This window comes from Bombyx mori, chromosome 16 (assembly GCF_030269925.1).
Source record: "Bombyx mori chromosome 16, ASM3026992v2".
Lineage (NCBI taxonomy): Eukaryota > Metazoa > Arthropoda > Insecta > Lepidoptera > Bombycidae > Bombyx > Bombyx mori.
The window spans coordinates 6,523,425-6,544,095 of record NC_085122.1 but is presented as its reverse complement, the minus strand read 5'-3'; the positions used below and the strand labels follow the sequence as shown (position 1 = coordinate 6,544,095).

The following is a 20,671-nucleotide window of genomic DNA, read 5'->3' as shown; positions in this document are numbered from 1 at the left end:
TGCCCAGTGAAGCGGACGGGTACAGCTAGTCGTGCATAAAACTAACGTAAAATGATAATAGAAAGTTGTGTAACGAATTCATAGGTCACTTGGTTTTGGTATGTTCGCAATTTTGCGTAAATTAACCCATGTTTATAACTACATACACTTGAAATGACATAAATTCAACCATACGAATACAAATAAAAATCGATTACGCACACAAATGTTTCCAAGTTGTGTCATCGATACGAAATAATAAACATCATGACATCTATATATTAATACGTGAAGCAAAAACTTTGTATCCCTTTTTACGAAAATTGCGCGGACGGAGGAGTATGAAATTTTGCACACTTATAGAGAATATAGAGAAGAAGTGCACAGTGCTAATATTTTTTCAAAATAATGCATAAAAGATACATTAAATCACTAAAGAAAACATTACACACACTCCATACCATGTATTTAACGCACACACGCATGTATACTATTTATTGTCAAACTTTTGTTCTTGGCGTCTGTTGTCAAATTGAGAATAGATTAAATATTGTTGTTAATATTTTTTACGGTGTAGTCTTGGCGAAATTTGTGATTATAGAAGTATAAAATACAATCATAATAGTGTACAAACTTACAATTCCAATTAATTATAGTCGAATTTCGACTACTGCGGGACCTCTAGTATTCATTAAATCATGTTTAAATTTCATTTTTAATAATATATCCTTACCTCTGTTTATTTTTAATTCTAAAATAGGATAAAATATTTTTATTATTTCACATATTATGCAGGGTAGAGGAAGAGAACGTACGTAAAAGTGGTGTTATTTAATTTTTATTTTATTGCCCTTGTAGGCAGAAAAGCATACGGCCAACCTGATGGTGAGTGGTTACCGTCGCCCATGGACTTCTGCAATGTCAGGGGCAGAGCCAAGTCGCTGCCTGCCGTTAAGTACTCTCCACAAGCCTCGTTAAATTTCAGCACATTTCATTCCATAGCAGTTGTTAAAGATTTTAAGTTGCTAGGACCTCTTGTGAGACCTATCACCCTACCTATTTCTGTCGTGAAGCGGCAGTGGGGCAGCCGTTGTAACTATACTTGAGACCTTAGAACTTATATCTCAAAGTGGGTAGCGCATTTACGTTGTAGATGTCTATGGGCTCCAGTAACCATTTAATACCAAGTGGGCTGTGGGCTCGTCCACCCATCTAAGTAATAAAAAAAAAAAAATTGCTGCTCTACCCTCAATAATATACTATGAAGTTTATAACCTAAATATTTTTACATGAGTACATATTATAAACGAAGTAAATGTCGAAAATCATAATTAAAAACCATTATTAAACATAATATTCTTCATAATACTGTTAGTTAAAAAAAAATTGTTACATAGTATTTTTTCATTTATTCGAACAAAATCTATACAAAATGATTGTATGTTGTGATGGCTAGTTTACAAGAATTAAATAATAGAAAAGGATAGGTACGTCTTCAACGATAATTGTGTATCATTTAAACTCTTAATAACCGCGTCCCATCAATGATTACGCTATAGCTATACCCGCCATATCAAATGCGCGCGTTCACGTTTCGTTATTGAAGGACGTAAAAAATACCTGTTTACATTTGAAGGTAGTTTTTTTATTGAATGACACTAGGCTTTCGATGCGTATGCGGTAACCATATTATTACGAAAACAAACATGGTAGCCGCCAATTAATTCTAAAACTTATTTCTTTCTCACAAAATTCAATCTAAAGCGGTTTGGAAATACGAATGTTGAAAAAAGTATTTTATATATCGAAATTTTGACTCGTCCCTTTTTGCGTTTTGGGCCACATTTAGTACTACGCATTAAAAGCGTCGCAGCTAGCCGTGCGATAGTCTGCGAGAAGTGATCGAATATTCGCCGACACATGCGACCAGGTCCTTCTTCAAACGAGGCTTGTGGAGAGTATTAAGCGGTAGGCAGCGGCTTGGCTCTGCCCCTGGCATTGCTGAAGTCCATGGGCGACGGTAACCACTCACCATCAGGTGGGCCGTATGCTCGTCTGCCTACAAAGGCAATAAAAAATTATAATAAGAAGGGTCCCATTTGCAAATGAAAGAAAGCTATTTGAATTGTTGGTTAAACAAACTCATGTTTGGATACATTCAAAACGACTCGTGTTTGGGTACATTAGTTATAATGGATTTAAATATGTATTTATATTAAATCCACGAGTACCTGGGAATCCCAACTATATTGCACGAAGTTAAGTAATAAGAACCGCTGACAGCTCACCAAAACCCGTTGTCCGATATGTTTTTGTAGACAAATCCGATTAGAAGACTCAAGGAGCTGGTTTGCTATCCTACTGAAGAGAGACAGAACATTGGCTCTGCCTCTCCAATCCCTAATCTCTCGCAACTCGACTAAATCGCAGGTACCAACGAGAAAATAAAAAAGTAAAAATTTAGAAACAAATTTCCGTTTTGATTCTACCTGCCTTGTTGGAAAGCTAGTTTGTTAAATAGTACATTAAAGAACAGAGAGTTTCACCGCAGACTTCTTAGATCTAATCGATTTGCGGACTATCGATATAAACTGGTTCTACAAACATTTAAAATAAACTTTCCCGCGGCTGGCCGTAGCCAGATATTAATGAATTCGCGTAGTTACTTTTCCAACATTTGGGTGCTATGTGCCCAACCAAATTCCAGTATGTGAACTATTGTTCGTTTAGCACTTAGCAATCGGGAGCTTTCGAGGATTGTCCGCATATCGGTACGGAATGTGTGGCCAGCCCATGGATTAATTATTTAATAATTTATATTGAACTCAAATGACGCAACAATTTTTAATATGCTTTTATTAGCTATATACATATGTATGTTTCTATGTATGTATCGGAATCTTTGAATTTCTTTCTCATTTACTTCATAACGTCTAATTAAATTGAAATTTTGGATTGCATTAAGGAACGATGACAATACAGTAATTTTATAACTTCGCTCTAATATGCTGACCACTATCAACAGTATATAAAAAAATATGAAATCGTATGCTACTTCGGTTTGTTCTATAAGCGGTTATTTTTTATTGTCCTTGTAGTCAGACTAGCATACGGCCCAGCTAATGGTGAGTGATTACCGTCGCCCATGGACAACAGCAATGCCAGGGGCATTGCCAAGCCGCCGCCGTTAAGTACACTCCAAAAGCCTCGTTTAGTTTTTTAAACTATACATTTTATGTTTTTTGTTTAAAGAATTCGCAATAGCGTCGCCGTCTGACTCGAATCGGAAAGATCAGTTGCTGTCAAGCCTATTTCCGGAAGGACATCCGGCACGCACTTTCACTTGGGGTAACCTGCGAAGTTTAAAAGATGACATCAACGACGAGGAGAAACTACACAAAGCAGCTCATGAATTCAGGAAACGACATTATAGTGCCAACAGGATGACGGTCGCCGTTCAGGTATGAGACTCTATGATAGTTTTGCTGACGTCATAAGCAGACAAGTCTACAACCTTCTGGGGAATCCATTTACGGATACCCGGTCGAGGGGGGTAACGGACCGGTTTATGTCGGACTCCGGCGCCTCCTGAGAGGAAGAAGGGGAGAAGAGAAGGGCCGAGGTCCTTCACCTCCCCCAATTTCTCACAGGAGACTACGCCTTGAAAAAGGCGCGCGAAGCACTTGCCCCGCAGAACGACTACCGACTCTGCAACCTACTTAATAATAAACACGAAATGAAGCGAAAAATTCGAATATTTTTAAAGTTAACACCAGTCACAACGCATATCATTTAATAACGCATAATTTACGGTAGGCAGCGACTTGGTTCTGCTCCTGACATTGCTGACGTCTATGAGCGACAGTAACCAACCATCATGTTGGCCGTATGCTCGTCTGCCTACAAGGGCAATAAAAAAAATTATATTACAATTATTATTAATTATTTAAAATTAAATAGGCTTACAAACAACAAATCTTGGTGTATTGAAAATTAGAATTTCGAAAAAAAAAAACTTTATTGTTGATGTCAAGATCCGATCGCTACCTTCCTATCTATTTTTTCCGTGAAGCAAATTTATGTACATAATGTTTAGTAGATATCTTTTGTTAAGTTGTTCATTTTGGCCTTTCTTGCACATAATCACAGTTAAAAATTTTGGTAATATTGATAATTATGTGCAGTTTTAATGTATGTATGTTCCCTTATTCAAACTTTGTTTATTTTACAACGCTGCAGCTAACCCATCATTTTAGCCCGTGAAGAAATTTTACATAGAGCAACGCCAACTGATCTTTCTAGAAAGAATTGTATCGTTGTATTTTAGGCTCGCATGGACTTAGCCTCTCTCGAACAATACGTCATAAATACGTTTGGTCGTGTACCGACGAACAAACTTCCGGCAGACGACTTCAGTCCCTATTCGTTCCGTCCAGAAACCGTCACGCCAGAATTCCGAAGTATTTACTACGTCAAACCCATCGGAGACACAACGGAGGTAGGTGGAAATAAACAATAACAAAAATATGAAGGTAGCTGTAAATAGAATGTTATCGTAATGGTCTTAGATAAACTATGTAGTATTATGCTAATTATATACACATATTAACGAAATAGAAATCAAACGTTTTGAATCATACTTTAAAAAAAAAAACATAAATAAATGGGCATATAATAATATGATATTTATAAAAAAATATTATAAAATTTACAAAAATTTTAATTAAATTTTTTGATAACACACCCTAATTTATCTTAAAGAAAAATTGCGAAAATTGTAGCATTGTAACTTCTTTACATATTGTTTGAGGCAGTAATTTATTAAGGTTAACTTGTGCTCACAATAAGCCTGTATTGCCCAGTGTGAGTTCCGTGAACGTTCAATATGTAATTTAGTTTCGATAATAAATGATTTGGTTAAAATATTTATTAAATTCACGTGTATATAACTGAATAAATAGCGCAATACGTTAAAATTTTTTGTTTAATTTACAGCTTCACTTAACTTGGTGCATGCGCTCCTTGATATCCGAATACGAATCTAAACCACATCAGTACATTTCGTACTTGCTTGGACACGAAGGAAAAGGCAGTCTTTTATCTTACCTTAAGAAGAAGTAAGTTCTCCGTTCGTCATTCTAATTTCAGATGCGGTCTTTGAATTTAACACCATAATATTATTAATAAAATATCGCCAGATGCTAGACAAAAGACTCCCTCTAATTCTGTCTGTCTCTCTCTTTCTCTATCAGTCTTAATATTATAGTGGTAACCCATAAGGAATGTTTGATTTCGGAATTCATTAGTAGTCTGTGTGCTTAGTGCGAGATTTTTAACGTTGTCGATAGCGTAAAAGTTAACCCAACCTTGTTTGCAATTGGAACAGCGCCCCTAGCGGCAAACATAGGCAAACGATCCCATTCCATACAAATATGAGCTAACTTTTACGCTATCGAGAACGTTAAAAAACTCGCACTAAGCACACTGTACAGTTTTAAAGTAAATGTCTTTGCACGTTATAGTGACATTTGTGACAGAGTACGTATCGAGATAGTGTTACTAGAAAATAAAAACAATTTAAAATTTTCGGGAAATTTAGTCTATAGATAAATTTTAACATTTTTTCTCAAGACGAAACCATTTTAGTGCCGGTTTTCGCAATCTGAATATACATTTTTGTTCAGTTGTAACTATCAAAATGTTTCTTAATAAACAATATTTCTGCATCTATTCATATATTTTATAATACATAACTCTGCCGTTTACGCGACTTGTATAGAGTATTCGAAAGACAATAATAATGACAATAATAATAAACGCGGGATTAAAAAGTAAAAGTTGTTTTAATTATGTTCGCGGGTTGTAGACATAGTTAAAACAACTTTTACTTTTTAATTTCGCGTTTATTATTATTGTCATTATTATTATGCTTCGAATACTCTACAGCTTTCATGGTTACGGACGACTAAGGTGTTAATCGTCGACATTTGAATATAGTGCTAACTACCGTCATAATATCTATAATAATTATTGTTTTCTTTATAAAATAGTTTGGATTTTGGATCTATATCTGGTGCATTCGTGATGTCATTACCATTTAGAACTTTTTTTTTATTGCTTAGAGTGATGGACGAGCTCATAGCCCACCTAGTGTTAAGCGGTTACCGGAGCCCATAGACATCTACAACGTAAATGCCGCCACCCACCTTGAGATATGAGTTCTAAGGTCTCAGTATAGTTACAACGGCTGCCCCACCCTTCAAATCGAAACGCATTACTGCTTCACGGAAGAAATAGGCAGGGCGGTGGTACCTTCCCGTGCGGACTGACAAGATGTCCTACAACCAGTAAATTGTTAGTATTAAAAATATATATTAACTAGCGACCCGCCCTCGCTTCGCTTCGTAAACATTAAAACACAAATGAAACCAAAAAAATAAAATTAAAAAAAATTAAAAAAAAGTAGCCTATGTTCATCAGGGACAATGTCGGCTTCTAATGGAAAAAGAATTTTTCAAATCGGTCCAGTAGTTTCGGAGCCTATTCGAAACAAACAAACAAACAAATCTTTCCTCTTTATAATATTAGTATAGATAAAAAAATACTATTTTTATGTAAAAATATATTGTTTATTGCAGGGTTTGGGCGTTAGGTATATACACGGGGAACTCTGAGAGCGGTATCGATTACACATCAATGTACAGCTTGTTCTCTACACAAGTAGTTCTTACCAAGGACGGGCTCGACCACGTCGATGAGGTGAATACTTCTTAATTACTATTTCTTAATTAATTACTTCTTAATGTTTTAGTTGGGTCTACCAGGAATTGTGACGTCACCGTAGTACATAGACACTGTGACCTAAACGCAGGTTTCAGTGTGATTAATGCGAGTTAACTCTTACTTTGTATGGAGTTGGAACAGCGCCCCTAGCGGCAAACGAGGGGAAGCTGTTTCAACTCCATACAAGTTTTGAGTTGACTACCAAAAAATCTCGCACTAAGCACACAGGACAAGAGATCAGAGTAGGTATTGTAAGTGGGGTACGCGAATTACTTCCACGATGAAGGCATAGCGTAGTGTAATTAAATTCAAATTCGCAAGAGATACAATTTGCTTTTTTTTTCCTACCTAAGCTGATGGTCTAGACAGACCAAATCAGCGTAACCTTAACTAGTAGGTGAGCTCACGGGGCTCAAACCTGACAATGTTGCTACCACGAGCACGCGCAACACCCTAGCAAGAGCCGCGCTTCGCAGAATCTACCACCGGATCGGAATCGCGATCCACTGAGATGTGGTTTAATTTACTCGCCGAGCCCTTCATCGCAAGCGACAGGTTCGACGAGAACGATGGCAGGGCAATTTGCGTAATTTTTTTGCAACTTTAACCATAAAAAGCAATTCATGATTTCTCAAATAAATTAATACACGTCATTACTTCGCTGCTGATCTTTCGATTTCCTGCGCCATTACTAGTACGTGTAATTCGAAATGTAACGGGTATTTTTTTCAGGTACTCGAAGCTATATTCTCGTACATAAACATGTTAAAGAAAATCGGACCTTCGGAAAGGATTTACAACGAGATCAAGGTAATTTTTCTTTAACGCCTCAAGCGCGAACCGTCGATATTTCGACTTTCTATTAATGCGGATAAAGTGCGGAGCATCGGAATATAGACTATTACGATAACCATTTAAAATTATTTTGTTTGTGAATTTGGCATTGATTTTTGTATTTATTATTTATGTTAAAGTTTTTGTAAGGTATTTTTTAAATCCTTTAGCAATTTTTGCAAATTTTAAATCCTTTAGCAATTTTTGCAAAATATGTGAAAATAAGCTCAGCACTAAAAGGGTTAAACATATATCGATCTTGTTTAGTTGCCGGTCCTTCCTTCCTATTAACAAGCTTCCTATTTATAAAATACACAAAAAAGGACCTATACTTGGCATATTGGTGTGGCCTTATGCGAAACTATGCAGTCATAGCGTCCAACGTGTTAATATTGTAAAAATCCCTCTTTTTTTTCCTACCTATTCGCTGGTAGCCTAAGAGGCTATTCTAGCTACGCCCGGACGGGTAGGTGAGCTCACGGGCTCAACCTGAGAGAATTTGTTAACACTAGCCCTAGCAAGAGCAGTGCAGAATCTACTAGAAGATCGGAATGGCGACCCACTGACAAGTAACTATACTGAGACCTTAGAACTTATATCTCAAAGTGGATGGCGCATTTACGTTGTAGATGTCTATGGGCTCCAGTAACCACTTAACACAAGTTGGACTGTGAGCTCGTCCAACCATCTATGCTATAAAAATAAAAAATAAAGTTCCGGCGAGTAACTCAGTGGGGTAAATTTTGAGTGTTATGTTGTTTTAGACTATAGAAGAGACCAGTTTTCGCTTCGAAGAGGAGTCCCAGCCAGCGGACTATGTGGAAACTCTGGCCGAGAACATGCAGTTCTTCCCGCCCGAACACTACATAACCGGCGACAGACTCTACTACAAATACGATCCGAAGGTAAAGTGGTAGTACATCAAGCTTAGTATTTTTATTACTAACTATTACTCTAGCCGGAAGATCTTACATAATAACCGATAACCGAACCGGAAGATCTTACATGATAACCGATAACCGTGTGGGTAATGAAGCTACGTCCCTCCTGTGACTAGTACTGATTTAAAAAAAGGACCATTCATCAAAACTCGCACGACATCTAGCGTGCGTTTTTCGGTACTATAAAATTCAAGGTGCAATTTATTAATATTAATAATGTTTTCAACTATTCAGGGCTTCATGTGGTTACCACTTCCACTTGCTTCAACCGTGTGCTGACATTTCTACAAGTTTTTATAATTTATCTCCTTAAGGGCAGCAGATTGGATGTTATATTATTGCAAAACAATAGACTAAAAAAAAAGTCTCACATATGCGTGTCGATGGTTACCGTGTCTATGTAATTTCACATCTAATGGACCATAAACTAGGGCATTGTTTGTCAAAAAAAATTTTTAAGTTTTTTTTTTACATAAATTTGGGCACCGGGGACTTGGTCATTCTTTATTTAATTAAGTTTTTTTTGTTGTTCAATTTTTTTATATATTACAATTTGGCATTCGCAACAGGGTATCACGGAACTATTGGATTGCATGACAGCCGACAGAGTCAACATCATGATATTGTCAAACAAACACTCTAAACCCATAGCGTACGATTCCAAAGAGAAATGGTTCGGCACTGAATATAGGAGACAAGGTAACATAGAACAAATTCGTTGTATAAATGAGTAACTGATGGCTCAGTTGAGATAGTTTAAATTATACGTTATTCGCTTTAATCTTATGACATACTTTTGCTTGGCAAGAATTCGTCTTAACCCTTTTAGTGCTGGGCTTATTTTCACATATTTTGCAGAAATTGCTAAAGGATTTTTGAAAAAAAGTACTTTATAAATAACTTTAATAGCAAAATATCTTAAAGTCGATACCTAATACCTATAATCAAATTGTGCAATAGTCCAGATTCTGACGTTCTGTACCTTACACGCATTAAATAAAGTCGATCTATCGATGGTTCGCGCTCTAAGCTCTGTTCATAACCTCGCAATTCAGGTCAAGTTAAAAGCCTAATGATTTTCTCATTCTTTTTTGTTAGTTCCTACAGTTGATTTACAAGGAAAATAAATGCTATATTATTTTTTTTGCAGAAATCCCAGAGAAATGGCTCGAACGTTGGTTGAACGCCGAACCGAGCCCGCAGTTTTACCTTCCGGAGAAGAACATCTACATAACGACGAACTTTGACTTGATAGCTCCAGCTCAGCCATACCTCGAGGCGGCCAATGAACTCGGCGTCGACTTAAAGAACAGTTCAGTCAAAGACATACACAAGAAGACGGCTGCCGTCGGTGGTAAGGAGCGGGTGTTGAAACGCGCCGACTTGATTGCCACTGTTAATAATTTCAGGTGAATATTCGTTGCGTTAATAATTGGATAGAATTAGCGGTAGGCAGCGGCTTGGCTCTGCCCCTGGCATTGCTGACGTCCATGAGGTCCACTCACCATCGGGTGGGCCGTATGCTCGTCTGCTTACAAGGGCAATAAAAAAAATATAGTAAAATTAGTTTCGAAATACTTTCTCCCGTTGCTTACGTCGAAGGGCTCGACGAATAAATTAACCCATAGCCACAGCCCACTGAGTTTCTCGCCGGATCTTCTCAGTGGGTCGCGTTTCCGATCCGGTGGTAGATTCTGCGAAGCACTTTTTGCTAGAGCACAGTTTTTGCTAAAGCCAGTGCTAGCCACACACAGAGCTGGAGTCCCGTGAGCTCACCTACTCGCCCGATTAAGTTGTCATAGCCTCTCAAGGCTATCAGCTTAGGAAGGAAATAAAGCTATTATTCATTGCACTGTTCTTAATAGAGCGATATTAGTTGTAATAAATGAGTTCACGGCATCTGTGATCGTTAGCAATACACCCCCCGCCCCCCCAAGAGTCTCAAGTTATATTCCTGACTTGTCTAAGCGTGGCGGTTCGCCTCTCACACCGCCGCCCTTAAGGTAGGGGAAAAAATCACCTCGATCAGAAGATAATAGTGATGTAATATTTTATTTTCAGGCTGGACCAGCCGAACCTGCTACGCAAGAACCGTCACATGGAGCTGTGGTACAAGCCCGACTTCAAGTTCCGCTTCCCGACCGCTCTGCTGTACTTCTACTTCATAACGCCGCTCAGTCTGAAGTCGCCGCGGGAGTGAGTAGTCCACAACAATAACCAGTTTATTTCAAATACATATTTGCGTTTAAAATATTAACAAATTTATTTAAAATTAAATTACGTGTCTCGTACTCTGAATCAAGGATTTGATATCTTCGTCTTGTTATGTTGAATATTAATGGAATGTTTCGGCAAACGGTAGGCAGCGGCTTGGCTCTGCCCCTGGCATTGCTGAAATCCATGGGCGACGGTAACCACTCACCATCAGGTGGGCCGTATGCTCGTCTGCCTACAAGGGCAATAAAAATATGATTAAACTTGAACTCTGATACATGAAGTTAGCAAGTAAAAATATTTAGAATATTTTTCATTTTAGTTATTCAATCAAATTGTTTGCTGACAACGATTGAGGATATGAATCTGTATTTTAATTTAAAAAAAACGATCAGTAAACTTCTATTGAATTTTTTACATACCTAGAGTTGTAGAGTTTTTTCATTATATTATTTTTATTTCGTTAATTTCACAGAGTATTAATTTGTTTGGTAATGTTTAGACGAATGATTTAATTATTTTAGAAATATTATGAGCATGTCAGTTTTGTATTACAGGTCGTGCCTACTCGACTTGTGGACTGACGTACTCCAGCAAGGACTCAAGGTAAGGCTAATTTTAAAATTTTTGCTTTTTAAATTATTGGTTTGTAAATGAAACCTATTGCGTAAAACGAATGTGTCTTTTGATACAAGTTAAAATCAATATTGATTCTCGATTGATTGATTAATAACATTCTACAAAACACTTTGACAGTAGTATCAATATATTTTTATTCGTCCATTAAGTATTACAGATTTCTATTTAAAAAAATTTAAAGCCATTTCCAAGTGTGACTATGCCCAAGTTAGGTTAAGATATTAAAAATATAATTAAAAATCACTATTTCTGTATAAGTATTCAAAACTTCAGAAATAATGTAATGACAATAAAAAACTCTAGTCTACTAGAGTCTATGACTCGCGAAAACCAAAGATAATTAATGTTTTTTAATAGACCTATCGCATACTATCATTTCACAGACATTCTTTTGTTTCAGGAAGAAGTTTACCCTGCCAATATGGCGGACTTGACCCACTCAATATACGTCTCAGATAAAGGGCTAACGTTAAAAGTCAACGGGTACAGTCAAAATTTACATGTAAGTATAAAAATCTACAAAAAACATCAATGGCTGGGCCATTAATATTCACCAATTAAAAGTTCACAGTAACATCCGGTATTATAATATTTTCTCACTAAACTTAAAATTGTCGGTATTTTTCTCTTTGATAATGAAGTTTTCGCGTTTGTACTCTTCATTACATAGCTAACATTAGCATTGTTCTTGCAAAAACCAACTAAATATTGACAAATAAACTCATTAAAAATTCCAATTGATTTAGACAGCTCGTGGCATTAGTTTAACGATTGCCCAGAAATAACTGAAGATAAATATTTTACTTATTTAAAATTTTTAAACACATGCAAATCTTTTTTTTTAATACGCTTTTATTAGCTTCAGACATATGTATGTATGTTTATAACGGAATCTTTGAACATGATTTTGATCCCCTTCAAAACGTCGAATTAACTCGAGATTTTGTATACCTATTTAGGACCCATTATTCAATCAAAAATAAAAATGGAAATAAATAATTGAAAAAATTGAAATTCAACTAAAAAATCAAAAATTAATTATAGTTTAAAAAAACTAACAAAATACGCTTTTATATAAAATCCAATAAAAAATAAAAAATAAATTAAAAGCGTGGAGTGCATGGTATCAGTAGTTATAAATATGTTATATGAGTAGAAGGGTTATTATGATAATATCCTGAAAAGCACGCACGCTATTTTTTTGTTCACTATTTTTAATTCAAATTTATTAAAATATATTTTCAATTTTTTTAGTTGGATTTTATATAAAAGCGTATTTTGTTATAATAGTTTTTTTAAACTATTATTTATTGCCTTTTCATACAATTTTTTTTTTTGTGTGTAGCCATAGAAATAATAATTAACCACGGATACTTGTTACAGTTGCTAGTGGAGTTGATAACGCGCGAGATGCGTACGTCTCCCGGCGGCCTCACGGCGGCCATGTTCGAGGCGGTGCGCGAGGTGCGGGCGCGCTCGTACCACAACGTGCTGCTTAAGCCGAACCGACTCGCCAAGTACGCACGCACACTGACCCTAGCCGACATCTCATTATCTTACACGCCAGCTATTTTACTGCTCATCTGTTGAATTGTTTCCAATAGCTCGAGATAAATAAAACTTTCACCGAAGTACAAATTAAAATTCTATTAAACACTTAGAGCACTTCAGGAACGCTTTACAAATCGCAATTCACTTCTTCCGCTTCGCTTCAGGTGATCCGTTCGCTGGTTCGCTTCTAGTAGAACCGGTTACTAACTGCTTTCATGTCGTCGTGGCCTAAAGGATAATACATCCGGTGCATTCGTATCTAGCGATGCAACGGTGTTCGAAGGTCCAATTTTTCTAATGGAATAAGAAATTTTCACGGTTGACTTCCACAGTGATGGAATAACATCGTATAGTAAAAATCAAACTCGCAAAATTATGATTTGCGTAATTACTATTTTTAGGACGTCTTGTCAGTCCGCACGGGTAGGTACCACCACCCTGCCTATTTTTGCCGTGAAGCAGTAATGCGCTTCGGCTTGAAGGGCGGAGCGGCCGTTGTAACTATACTGAGACCTTAGAACTCATATCTTAGTTGCGTAAACGAGCTCACGACCCACCTGGTTTTAAGTGGTTAACGGAACCCATAGACAAGGTAAATGCCACTACACACCTCGAGACACGAGTTTTAAGGTCTCAGTTTTAACAATACAAACATTTAACCGTTTTAACTATATAAATTAGTACACATCAGCTACTAAATCCATTATTTACAGTACATCCTCTAGACTTGATATTTTGACTTTGTCCGGCCTGATGTGAGTTGTAGTTCAAAATCCACAATATTTATAACGGAACAAATATGTATATATTTATCTAATTCGAAATATTTTTCAGAGACCTCCGGATGCAAGTGTTGTTGGAGCCGTACATATCGCCTCGAGACAAAGCCTTTGTTATCCACAACATAACTCTGGACGATCTGAGAGACTTTCATGATAGACTGCTCAGTAAATTGTATATGCAGGTACGCTTATAATAAAATGTTATAGTTAAAATGGAAATAGGAAGCACGATGGAATCTACCCGACAACTAATACTACTAAAACCACATAAACATGAGAAATGACGGTAGATTGATGGTAGTAGAAATGATGGTAGATTGCCGACTTAACCTAATAGGTGTATGGCTCTAATAAAGAATTAAAAAAAAATTGATAGATTAATAGTTAACGCTATTATTTAAACTCACAATAGTGATAAAACTAAACTTGTAAAAAATGTACTAAAGGAAAATTTGTTTCAGGTTTTGGTTCAAGGAAACCTGGCTTGGTATGATGCGATTAATATATCGCAAAATGTTTTTAGCAACATGCAGTGGGAGAGTCTGTCTGAGAGCGAAATCCCTCAAGTAAGGATATTATTTGTTTGTTAACGTATTCAGAATAACAATAATTGTGGCTACAATGAAGCTTTAGAATTAACTTGCTCCTACCACGGTTTCTGGGCGCTCTGACCTGTCCGCGTTCAATCGAGGTTTGAGTCCTTATCAGTAAATGGCAGCTGTGTCACTGGCATTAATAACGATGAGCTAAGGTGAATACTCACTCATACTCACCATCTGTGTGCCTTATGATTGTCTGTCTAAAAAACAAAGCTTTTGACAAATTCGCTACTGGTCTCAGCAATGGTGGTTATGAACATATTTAATAATAGTTGGTATTGTAATAATAATAATATAGATATTAGTTTAATATTATATATGTTATTTATAAGCGAAACAGCCAGATTTTCCTCTGTTAAAATGTCGCGTAAACTTTCCAGGATTCAAATATACAACGAATCAACCATAGATCATACACTAATACCAAACTACTGATTATTATAAATATTTCACAGAAACATATTGAATAATCGTTTTAGTTTTAGTTAAAAAAATTTACACCTATTTTTCTTTTTATATCTGAACGTTAATTGATAACGACATTGAACATTTATGATATTAAAAAAAAAAAATACATTAAAATGGCGAAGATTGATATCAAATCAAATCAATTTTTTTTTTCAACATAAATTAAAGTGCATACTTGTTGAACGTCAAAAAGAACTATCGCCAATACCCAAATAAAATAAAATAAAAAACAATATAAAAAAAATGATTGTAATAGTAATGAGTTTCAAATTTAATAGTTTACAATTTATGTTATTTGTAAAGCTGCAGGTACACGAGCTACCGCTGGGCGAACGTAAACTGAGGGTGATGAGTCTGAACGAAGCTTCAACGAACAGCATCATCACAAACTACTACCAGGCCGAGGTGACCACGCCCTCGGATTTGGCCGTACTCGAAGTCCTAATGGTTAGTCAATACGGATATAACGGATTAAAAAAAGAATTAGAATCATTAGATGCAGGATTCTTTCTTTTGGATATAGAAAAAATTATGTTTTTTTTATGGATCTGTACAGATATAAAAAAGTATAAGGAGACAAAGGATTTTATATATGAACACAAACATATTATTAATCTTATCAAATTGTCACGACCTTCACTGTCAAAATTGACTTTAACCAAAAAGTTGTACCTTTCGTTGTGAAGGTGTTCCGTCCCGAATAAAGATGTGTGTACTGATGTTACTACAGACATTTTGGCGGGAACACGAAGACTGAAGTTTTGTGATTTGTTTTATTTTGTTTATTTATATGTGGCAAATGTGGGAAAATGAAAGGAAGCCGCTGAACGTAACTTCTCGGGATCCTCCAAAAACTCCACTGAAAAAGTCTCAGTAAATGACCACCATTTTACTGAGATTATATTTCATCCGATCTCATCTCATCTCATTTCATAATATCATTTTTCATATAAAAAAGTTTTTATTAAAATAAAAATAAGACTTCACCTAAAGGTCTTAGTTACGAGGTCATAAAATCCCTTTAAAAAAAAGACATAACTACACACTAGATGCTGATGGAGGAGCCTGTGTTCGACATGCTGCGTACGAAGGAGCAGCTCGGCTACAGCGTGTTCAGCATGATGCGCTACACGTTCGGCGTGCTCGGCTTCTCAGTGTCCGTCAACACGCAGGTCGACAAGTTTAGGTAAATACTTTTATTCATTAATAATTTAGACTGGGTCACTTTTAGATTGATTTTCGAATTAAAATCCGCCATCTGGCTTTTAGATAACCTATAAACATAATTTGTGACTGTTACAATTAAACATATTAAAGTAATGTTTCGTTATTGACAGTTCCAATGTAATGTTTTATTTGTATTTTTTTTATTACGTAATTGAGCGAACGAGCGCTTTATTGTATACAAAATATTTAAAAAATACACTTTTGTTTTAAACACATACACAAATACATCACATACAACATATACATACAAATATGGACAATATATTAATTTATACATAAATAAGGTTGTCGTTTTGTTTGTTCGCACCAGCGTGTCGTACGTGGACGGTCGCGTGGAAGCCTTCCTCCGCAAGTTCTACCGCGACATGAAGCGGCTCAGCGAGAAGACGCTCGCGGCCACCAGGAACTCGCTCGTCCAACTCAAACACACAACGGACTACGAGCTCAAAGAAGAGGTCAATATACTACCTTAAGCTTACAGCTTTACGGCTCAATTTCGCAGTCGTCTTACAATCTTCTTCTTGTCCTTATCCCGCTATGTAGGCATTTTTACTGTGGCAAGTATTTTTTAGTGTGGTAGGACCTCTTGAGAGTCCGCACGGGTAGGTACCACCAGCCTGCCTATTTAAGCCGTGAAGCCAGCCGTTGTAACTACTGAGACCTTACAACTCATATCTCAAGGTGGGTGGCGCATTTACGTTGTAAATGTCTATGGACTCCAGTAACCACTTAACACCAGGTGGGCTGTGAGCTCGTGCACCCATCAAAGCAATATTTTTTTTTCTTTTTTCATTCAAATCTATCATACGTCATCTCACGTGTATCCACTTCTTCTTTATTTTTTGGCTCCGGCACGGTTTGTGCATTAGCCAGCATCAAGTAATAAGACTTTTATAATTCGCCGTTTTCATTATTTACAGTTTATGAAGAATAAAAAGCGAAGGAATCGCAAAATTATATAAATGATTACAAACGAATTAAACAAAAAATTAATGTAAACGAAATTAATTTACAAAATATAGAATATAATCTCAGTAAAATGGTGGTCATTTACTGACTCTTTCAGTGGACATTTTGGAAGATCCCGAGAAGTTACGTTCAGCGGCTTTGTTTCATTTTACAGATATTAAACAATTAATAAACCACCGTTATTACACAATTAAACCTGAAGAAACACTAAATAGACAAAATAAAACAAATCACACAACTTCACACATATCCTCTTTCGCACAGTCCATTCAAGTTTTTTTTAGGACGTCTACTTCCTTACCCAAGGTCTTTTGGCCACATTGGTGATCTCGGCATTCGTTTTATAAGTAAATATTTATTTTCAGGTTGAAAGAAACTGGAAGGAGATTGTGAGCAGAGAGTACCAATTCCAAAGACTATTTAATGAGGTAATAACAATTCTCATCTCGAAAATCTGTCCGCACTAACAGATCGATATGTAACGTGTGACCATTTTCATTGTACTAGTGGTCACCATAATTATTAATTTAAATTATAAGTTTGAACATTATGATGGTTCTGTTGTCAATATTATACTTCTAAAATCATAGATTTCGTCAAGACCACACTATAGACAAATAATATTAAAGATCAAAAATATTAATCTGTTCTGAATTTGGAATACATATTATTATATATGTGTATATGTGTTGTGTCAAATACATGGTAGTGTGTGTTATGTATTTTTTATTGATTTAATGTATTTTTATGCTTAATTTAAAAAAAAAAAAAACATTCTGCGTTCCTTCTCTATAAGCGTGGAAAATTTCGTACTCCTCCGTCCGTGCAATTTTCGTAAAAAGGGGTACAAAGTTTTTGCTTCACGTATTAATATATAGATATGTTTGACTTTGCAGGCTGACGCCATAGAAAAAGTGAAGTTGGCCGACATTAAAACGTGGGTAGAGAACCACTTCCCGACCGGCAACAGAGCGCAGTTTAGGAAAATCTCGATACAAGTAAATTGTTTATTTATTTCATTAATATTTTGTTTCTGCACGAGGCTCGAGAATTGTGACTTGAGTCAAATCACTTATTGAAAGTCTTAGTTTATCGAGAAAAGCGTTGTTCAAACATGGTCGACGCCTTAGAAGAGCTTGTTGGTAAGAGAGTAGAAAAAAAAAATCTGTTAGAATACCAAAAAAACATTTGGAATTAGTGTTGTGACAACAAAAAAACGCGACATTAAACCATAAAAGAATTATTAACTACATCTACGAATCGCGAAAACTGCATTATATATTAATAACAAAATCAAAGTCGCAGCCTATACCTAGTTGGTTGTGTTCTCTCTTTGCCGATAAGTTTTATCGATAATTGTTCTTAAAATTAATAGGTAAAATCGATAAAAAAAAACTACACACGGATCCCTATTAAAGCAACGGCTTAAACTTGGATGCTACCTTACGCTTCTGATTTCACAAAGTATACATTAATGTTTGATTTTGTATTTTTGACGTGACAACGTCTTATAATTCGATGGACTGCACGCATGAAAAAACATGACTCATTGAGGCGTTCCATTTAAGGCTTGAAGTGCAAGCGAGAGCGCGCAACGAGCGACAAAGAGGCACAATCGGCCTCCGCGTTCGGCAGCGTTCGACATCTGTCTCTCTCCTACTTGAGTGAGCATGCACCCGCGTGGACAGCTGCTATACAATAATACATTTACATGTTTTCGTCAAGTATGAAGTTCAGTGAAAAGTGAATGTGGTGTCAATTGTCCATACAAAATATCTATCAAACAAATAAAATTAAAATTTTCTTTTGAAAAATGAAACCATTCCATCAGTATTTTTTTATGACGTTGTCACGTTCAACTATCGTCAGTAAATCGACTTTACAGACAACCGATTTTTTTTTTCAGGTAATGGGACACAAACCGAAACAAGTCGACGATAAATCTTCGGAGCAGGAAATTATAAAGCCTAAAAACTACACGTTGACTTATTTAGACGCGAGTCAGCCGGTCGGCGATACCACCGAGAACAACGCGGATTTCATAAAGGACATTGACGAATTCAAAAGCGATCTACCGATAATAAACGTCCCTAAAGTTCAACTTGCACAATGTTAGAAAAACAAAATCCTGAATGAAAGAAAAAAAATGGAACTTAATAGTAAAATACATTTAAAAAAAGAACGCTAACTTAAAGCTAATTAATATTCTTAATGAACCAAGTGCCTAAAATTTGTTGGTGTTCCTTTAAAAATATCTAAACCAAAAAAGAAATCATCTCAATTACAAATATTATTTGTATATTTTTTTTAAATTTCATTATATTTTAGTAACTGACAAGGCCTTTATTTGTTATCAAATTATTATAATTTATAAAATTGACGATCAGAGATATTCTTTGTAAACTGTACTGTCATTTGTATAGATGATTAGTAGCTCATAGCTGACCTGGTGTAAGCTTCTTGAACCGTATTCAATGTGATAATTTTGTTATAAAACAAATAGAGTTGATTATATTAATGCTGAAACTGTATGTAAACTTGTTAGCAGTACTTAATTTTCGATTATAAAATGAAAAATTTACTTAATAATGTTTCATATTTTGTACATTTATAGTTTTATTATGAATATTATAAATTCGTTATTTTTATGTAAATATCCTTTGTTGCCCTAGCAGATGTTACGTAACAGTAAATTTATTTCTTTTAAATCTTTGTTTTATTTTTGGAACTGAAAGAGCATAGTGCTTAAAAGAGTAAGAAATAAGGTAGCTTACTTATTTTTTGTAGATGTACCTACAGGAAAAAATTGAATTCTGATATAAGATTTGTATCTATGTTAAGAGGGTGCGTGTATCAAATTACACAAATGCCAGGATCTATGTATAATGTGCGGTCCTATCCACTTCTTTTTTAAGTATGGCAATTAGCTAGCCTACGCTGCCATTGTTGCCATTGTTGACTTTATAAAAATCTTCATTTATATCTACACCGTCCTAAGAAAAAGGGACTGAAGTAAGCTGTCGTGCATATTTATGCTACACTGCGTGCAGTGTAGAATGTCATGTCCACATGTCCAGGTCTAATGTAAAATTTATGTCCCCCAAAAACTTTAGCGGTAGGCAGCGGCTCGGCTTTGCCCCTGGCATTGCTGAAGTCTATAGGCGACGGTAACCACTCACCATCAGGTGGGCCGTATGCTCGTCTGCCTACAAGGGCAATAAAAAAAAAACTAGGTCTAGTTTTTTAGGAATCTTATTTACAAACAGTAGGGCGTGTTGTAAGCCCGCACGGGCAGGTCGGACAGCCGTTATAAATTGAGACTTGACCTCATGTCTCAAAGTGGCGTTACCCATCGTTGTTGGCACGATTCACATTGTTACTAATAGCTCGTAACTTTAACTTTTTTTCCCTACCTATGCTGATAGCCTTGGGGGGTTATTTCAGCTTCGCCCTAACATGTAGGTGAGCTCACGGGGGTCAAACCGGAGTGTGCTAACATTGGCCCTAGCAAGAGCAGTTCTTCGCAGAATCTATCATCGGATCGGAAACGTAACTCACTGAGAAGATCCGGCGAGAAATTCAGTGGGATGTGTCTGTGTGTTGACTTTAACGATTTCGTTCATTTTCACTGAAAATCGCATATCGAACAACCCATTCTGGCAACATCTTCTCAATATTTAAGGGA

The 20,671-nt window shown here is 36.1% G+C and overlaps 1 protein-coding gene across 2 annotated transcripts in view; it reads left to right on the top strand.

Annotated features, from left to right (window-relative positions):
• Positions 1–19,694, top strand: part of LOC101747181 (nardilysin) — a 31,955-nt gene extending 12,261 nt beyond the window's left edge. For both annotated transcript variants that reach the window (XM_038016383.2, XM_062672998.1), the window contains 20 exons: positions 3,232–3,440; positions 4,307–4,477; positions 4,975–5,096; positions 6,618–6,738; positions 7,495–7,572; positions 8,361–8,501; positions 9,107–9,236; positions 9,688–9,946; positions 10,599–10,733; positions 11,309–11,357; positions 11,791–11,892; positions 12,774–12,907; positions 13,776–13,905; positions 14,185–14,289; positions 15,094–15,237; positions 15,840–15,976; positions 16,328–16,472; positions 17,352–17,414; positions 17,883–17,984; positions 18,893–19,694. In XM_038016383.2, the coding sequence (XP_037872311.2) occupies positions 3,232–3,440; positions 4,307–4,477; positions 4,975–5,096; positions 6,618–6,738; positions 7,495–7,572; positions 8,361–8,501; positions 9,107–9,236; positions 9,688–9,946; positions 10,599–10,733; positions 11,309–11,357; positions 11,791–11,892; positions 12,774–12,907; positions 13,776–13,905; positions 14,185–14,289; positions 15,094–15,237; positions 15,840–15,976; positions 16,328–16,472; positions 17,352–17,414; positions 17,883–17,984; positions 18,893–19,102 (2,687 nt within the window). In that variant the 3' untranslated portion in view covers positions 19,103–19,694. The remainder of the gene's footprint in view (positions 1–3,231; positions 3,441–4,306; positions 4,478–4,974; positions 5,097–6,617; positions 6,739–7,494; positions 7,573–8,360; positions 8,502–9,106; positions 9,237–9,687; positions 9,947–10,598; positions 10,734–11,308; positions 11,358–11,790; positions 11,893–12,773; positions 12,908–13,775; positions 13,906–14,184; positions 14,290–15,093; positions 15,238–15,839; positions 15,977–16,327; positions 16,473–17,351; positions 17,415–17,882; positions 17,985–18,892) is intronic.
• Positions 19,695–20,671: the final 977 nt, after the last annotated feature.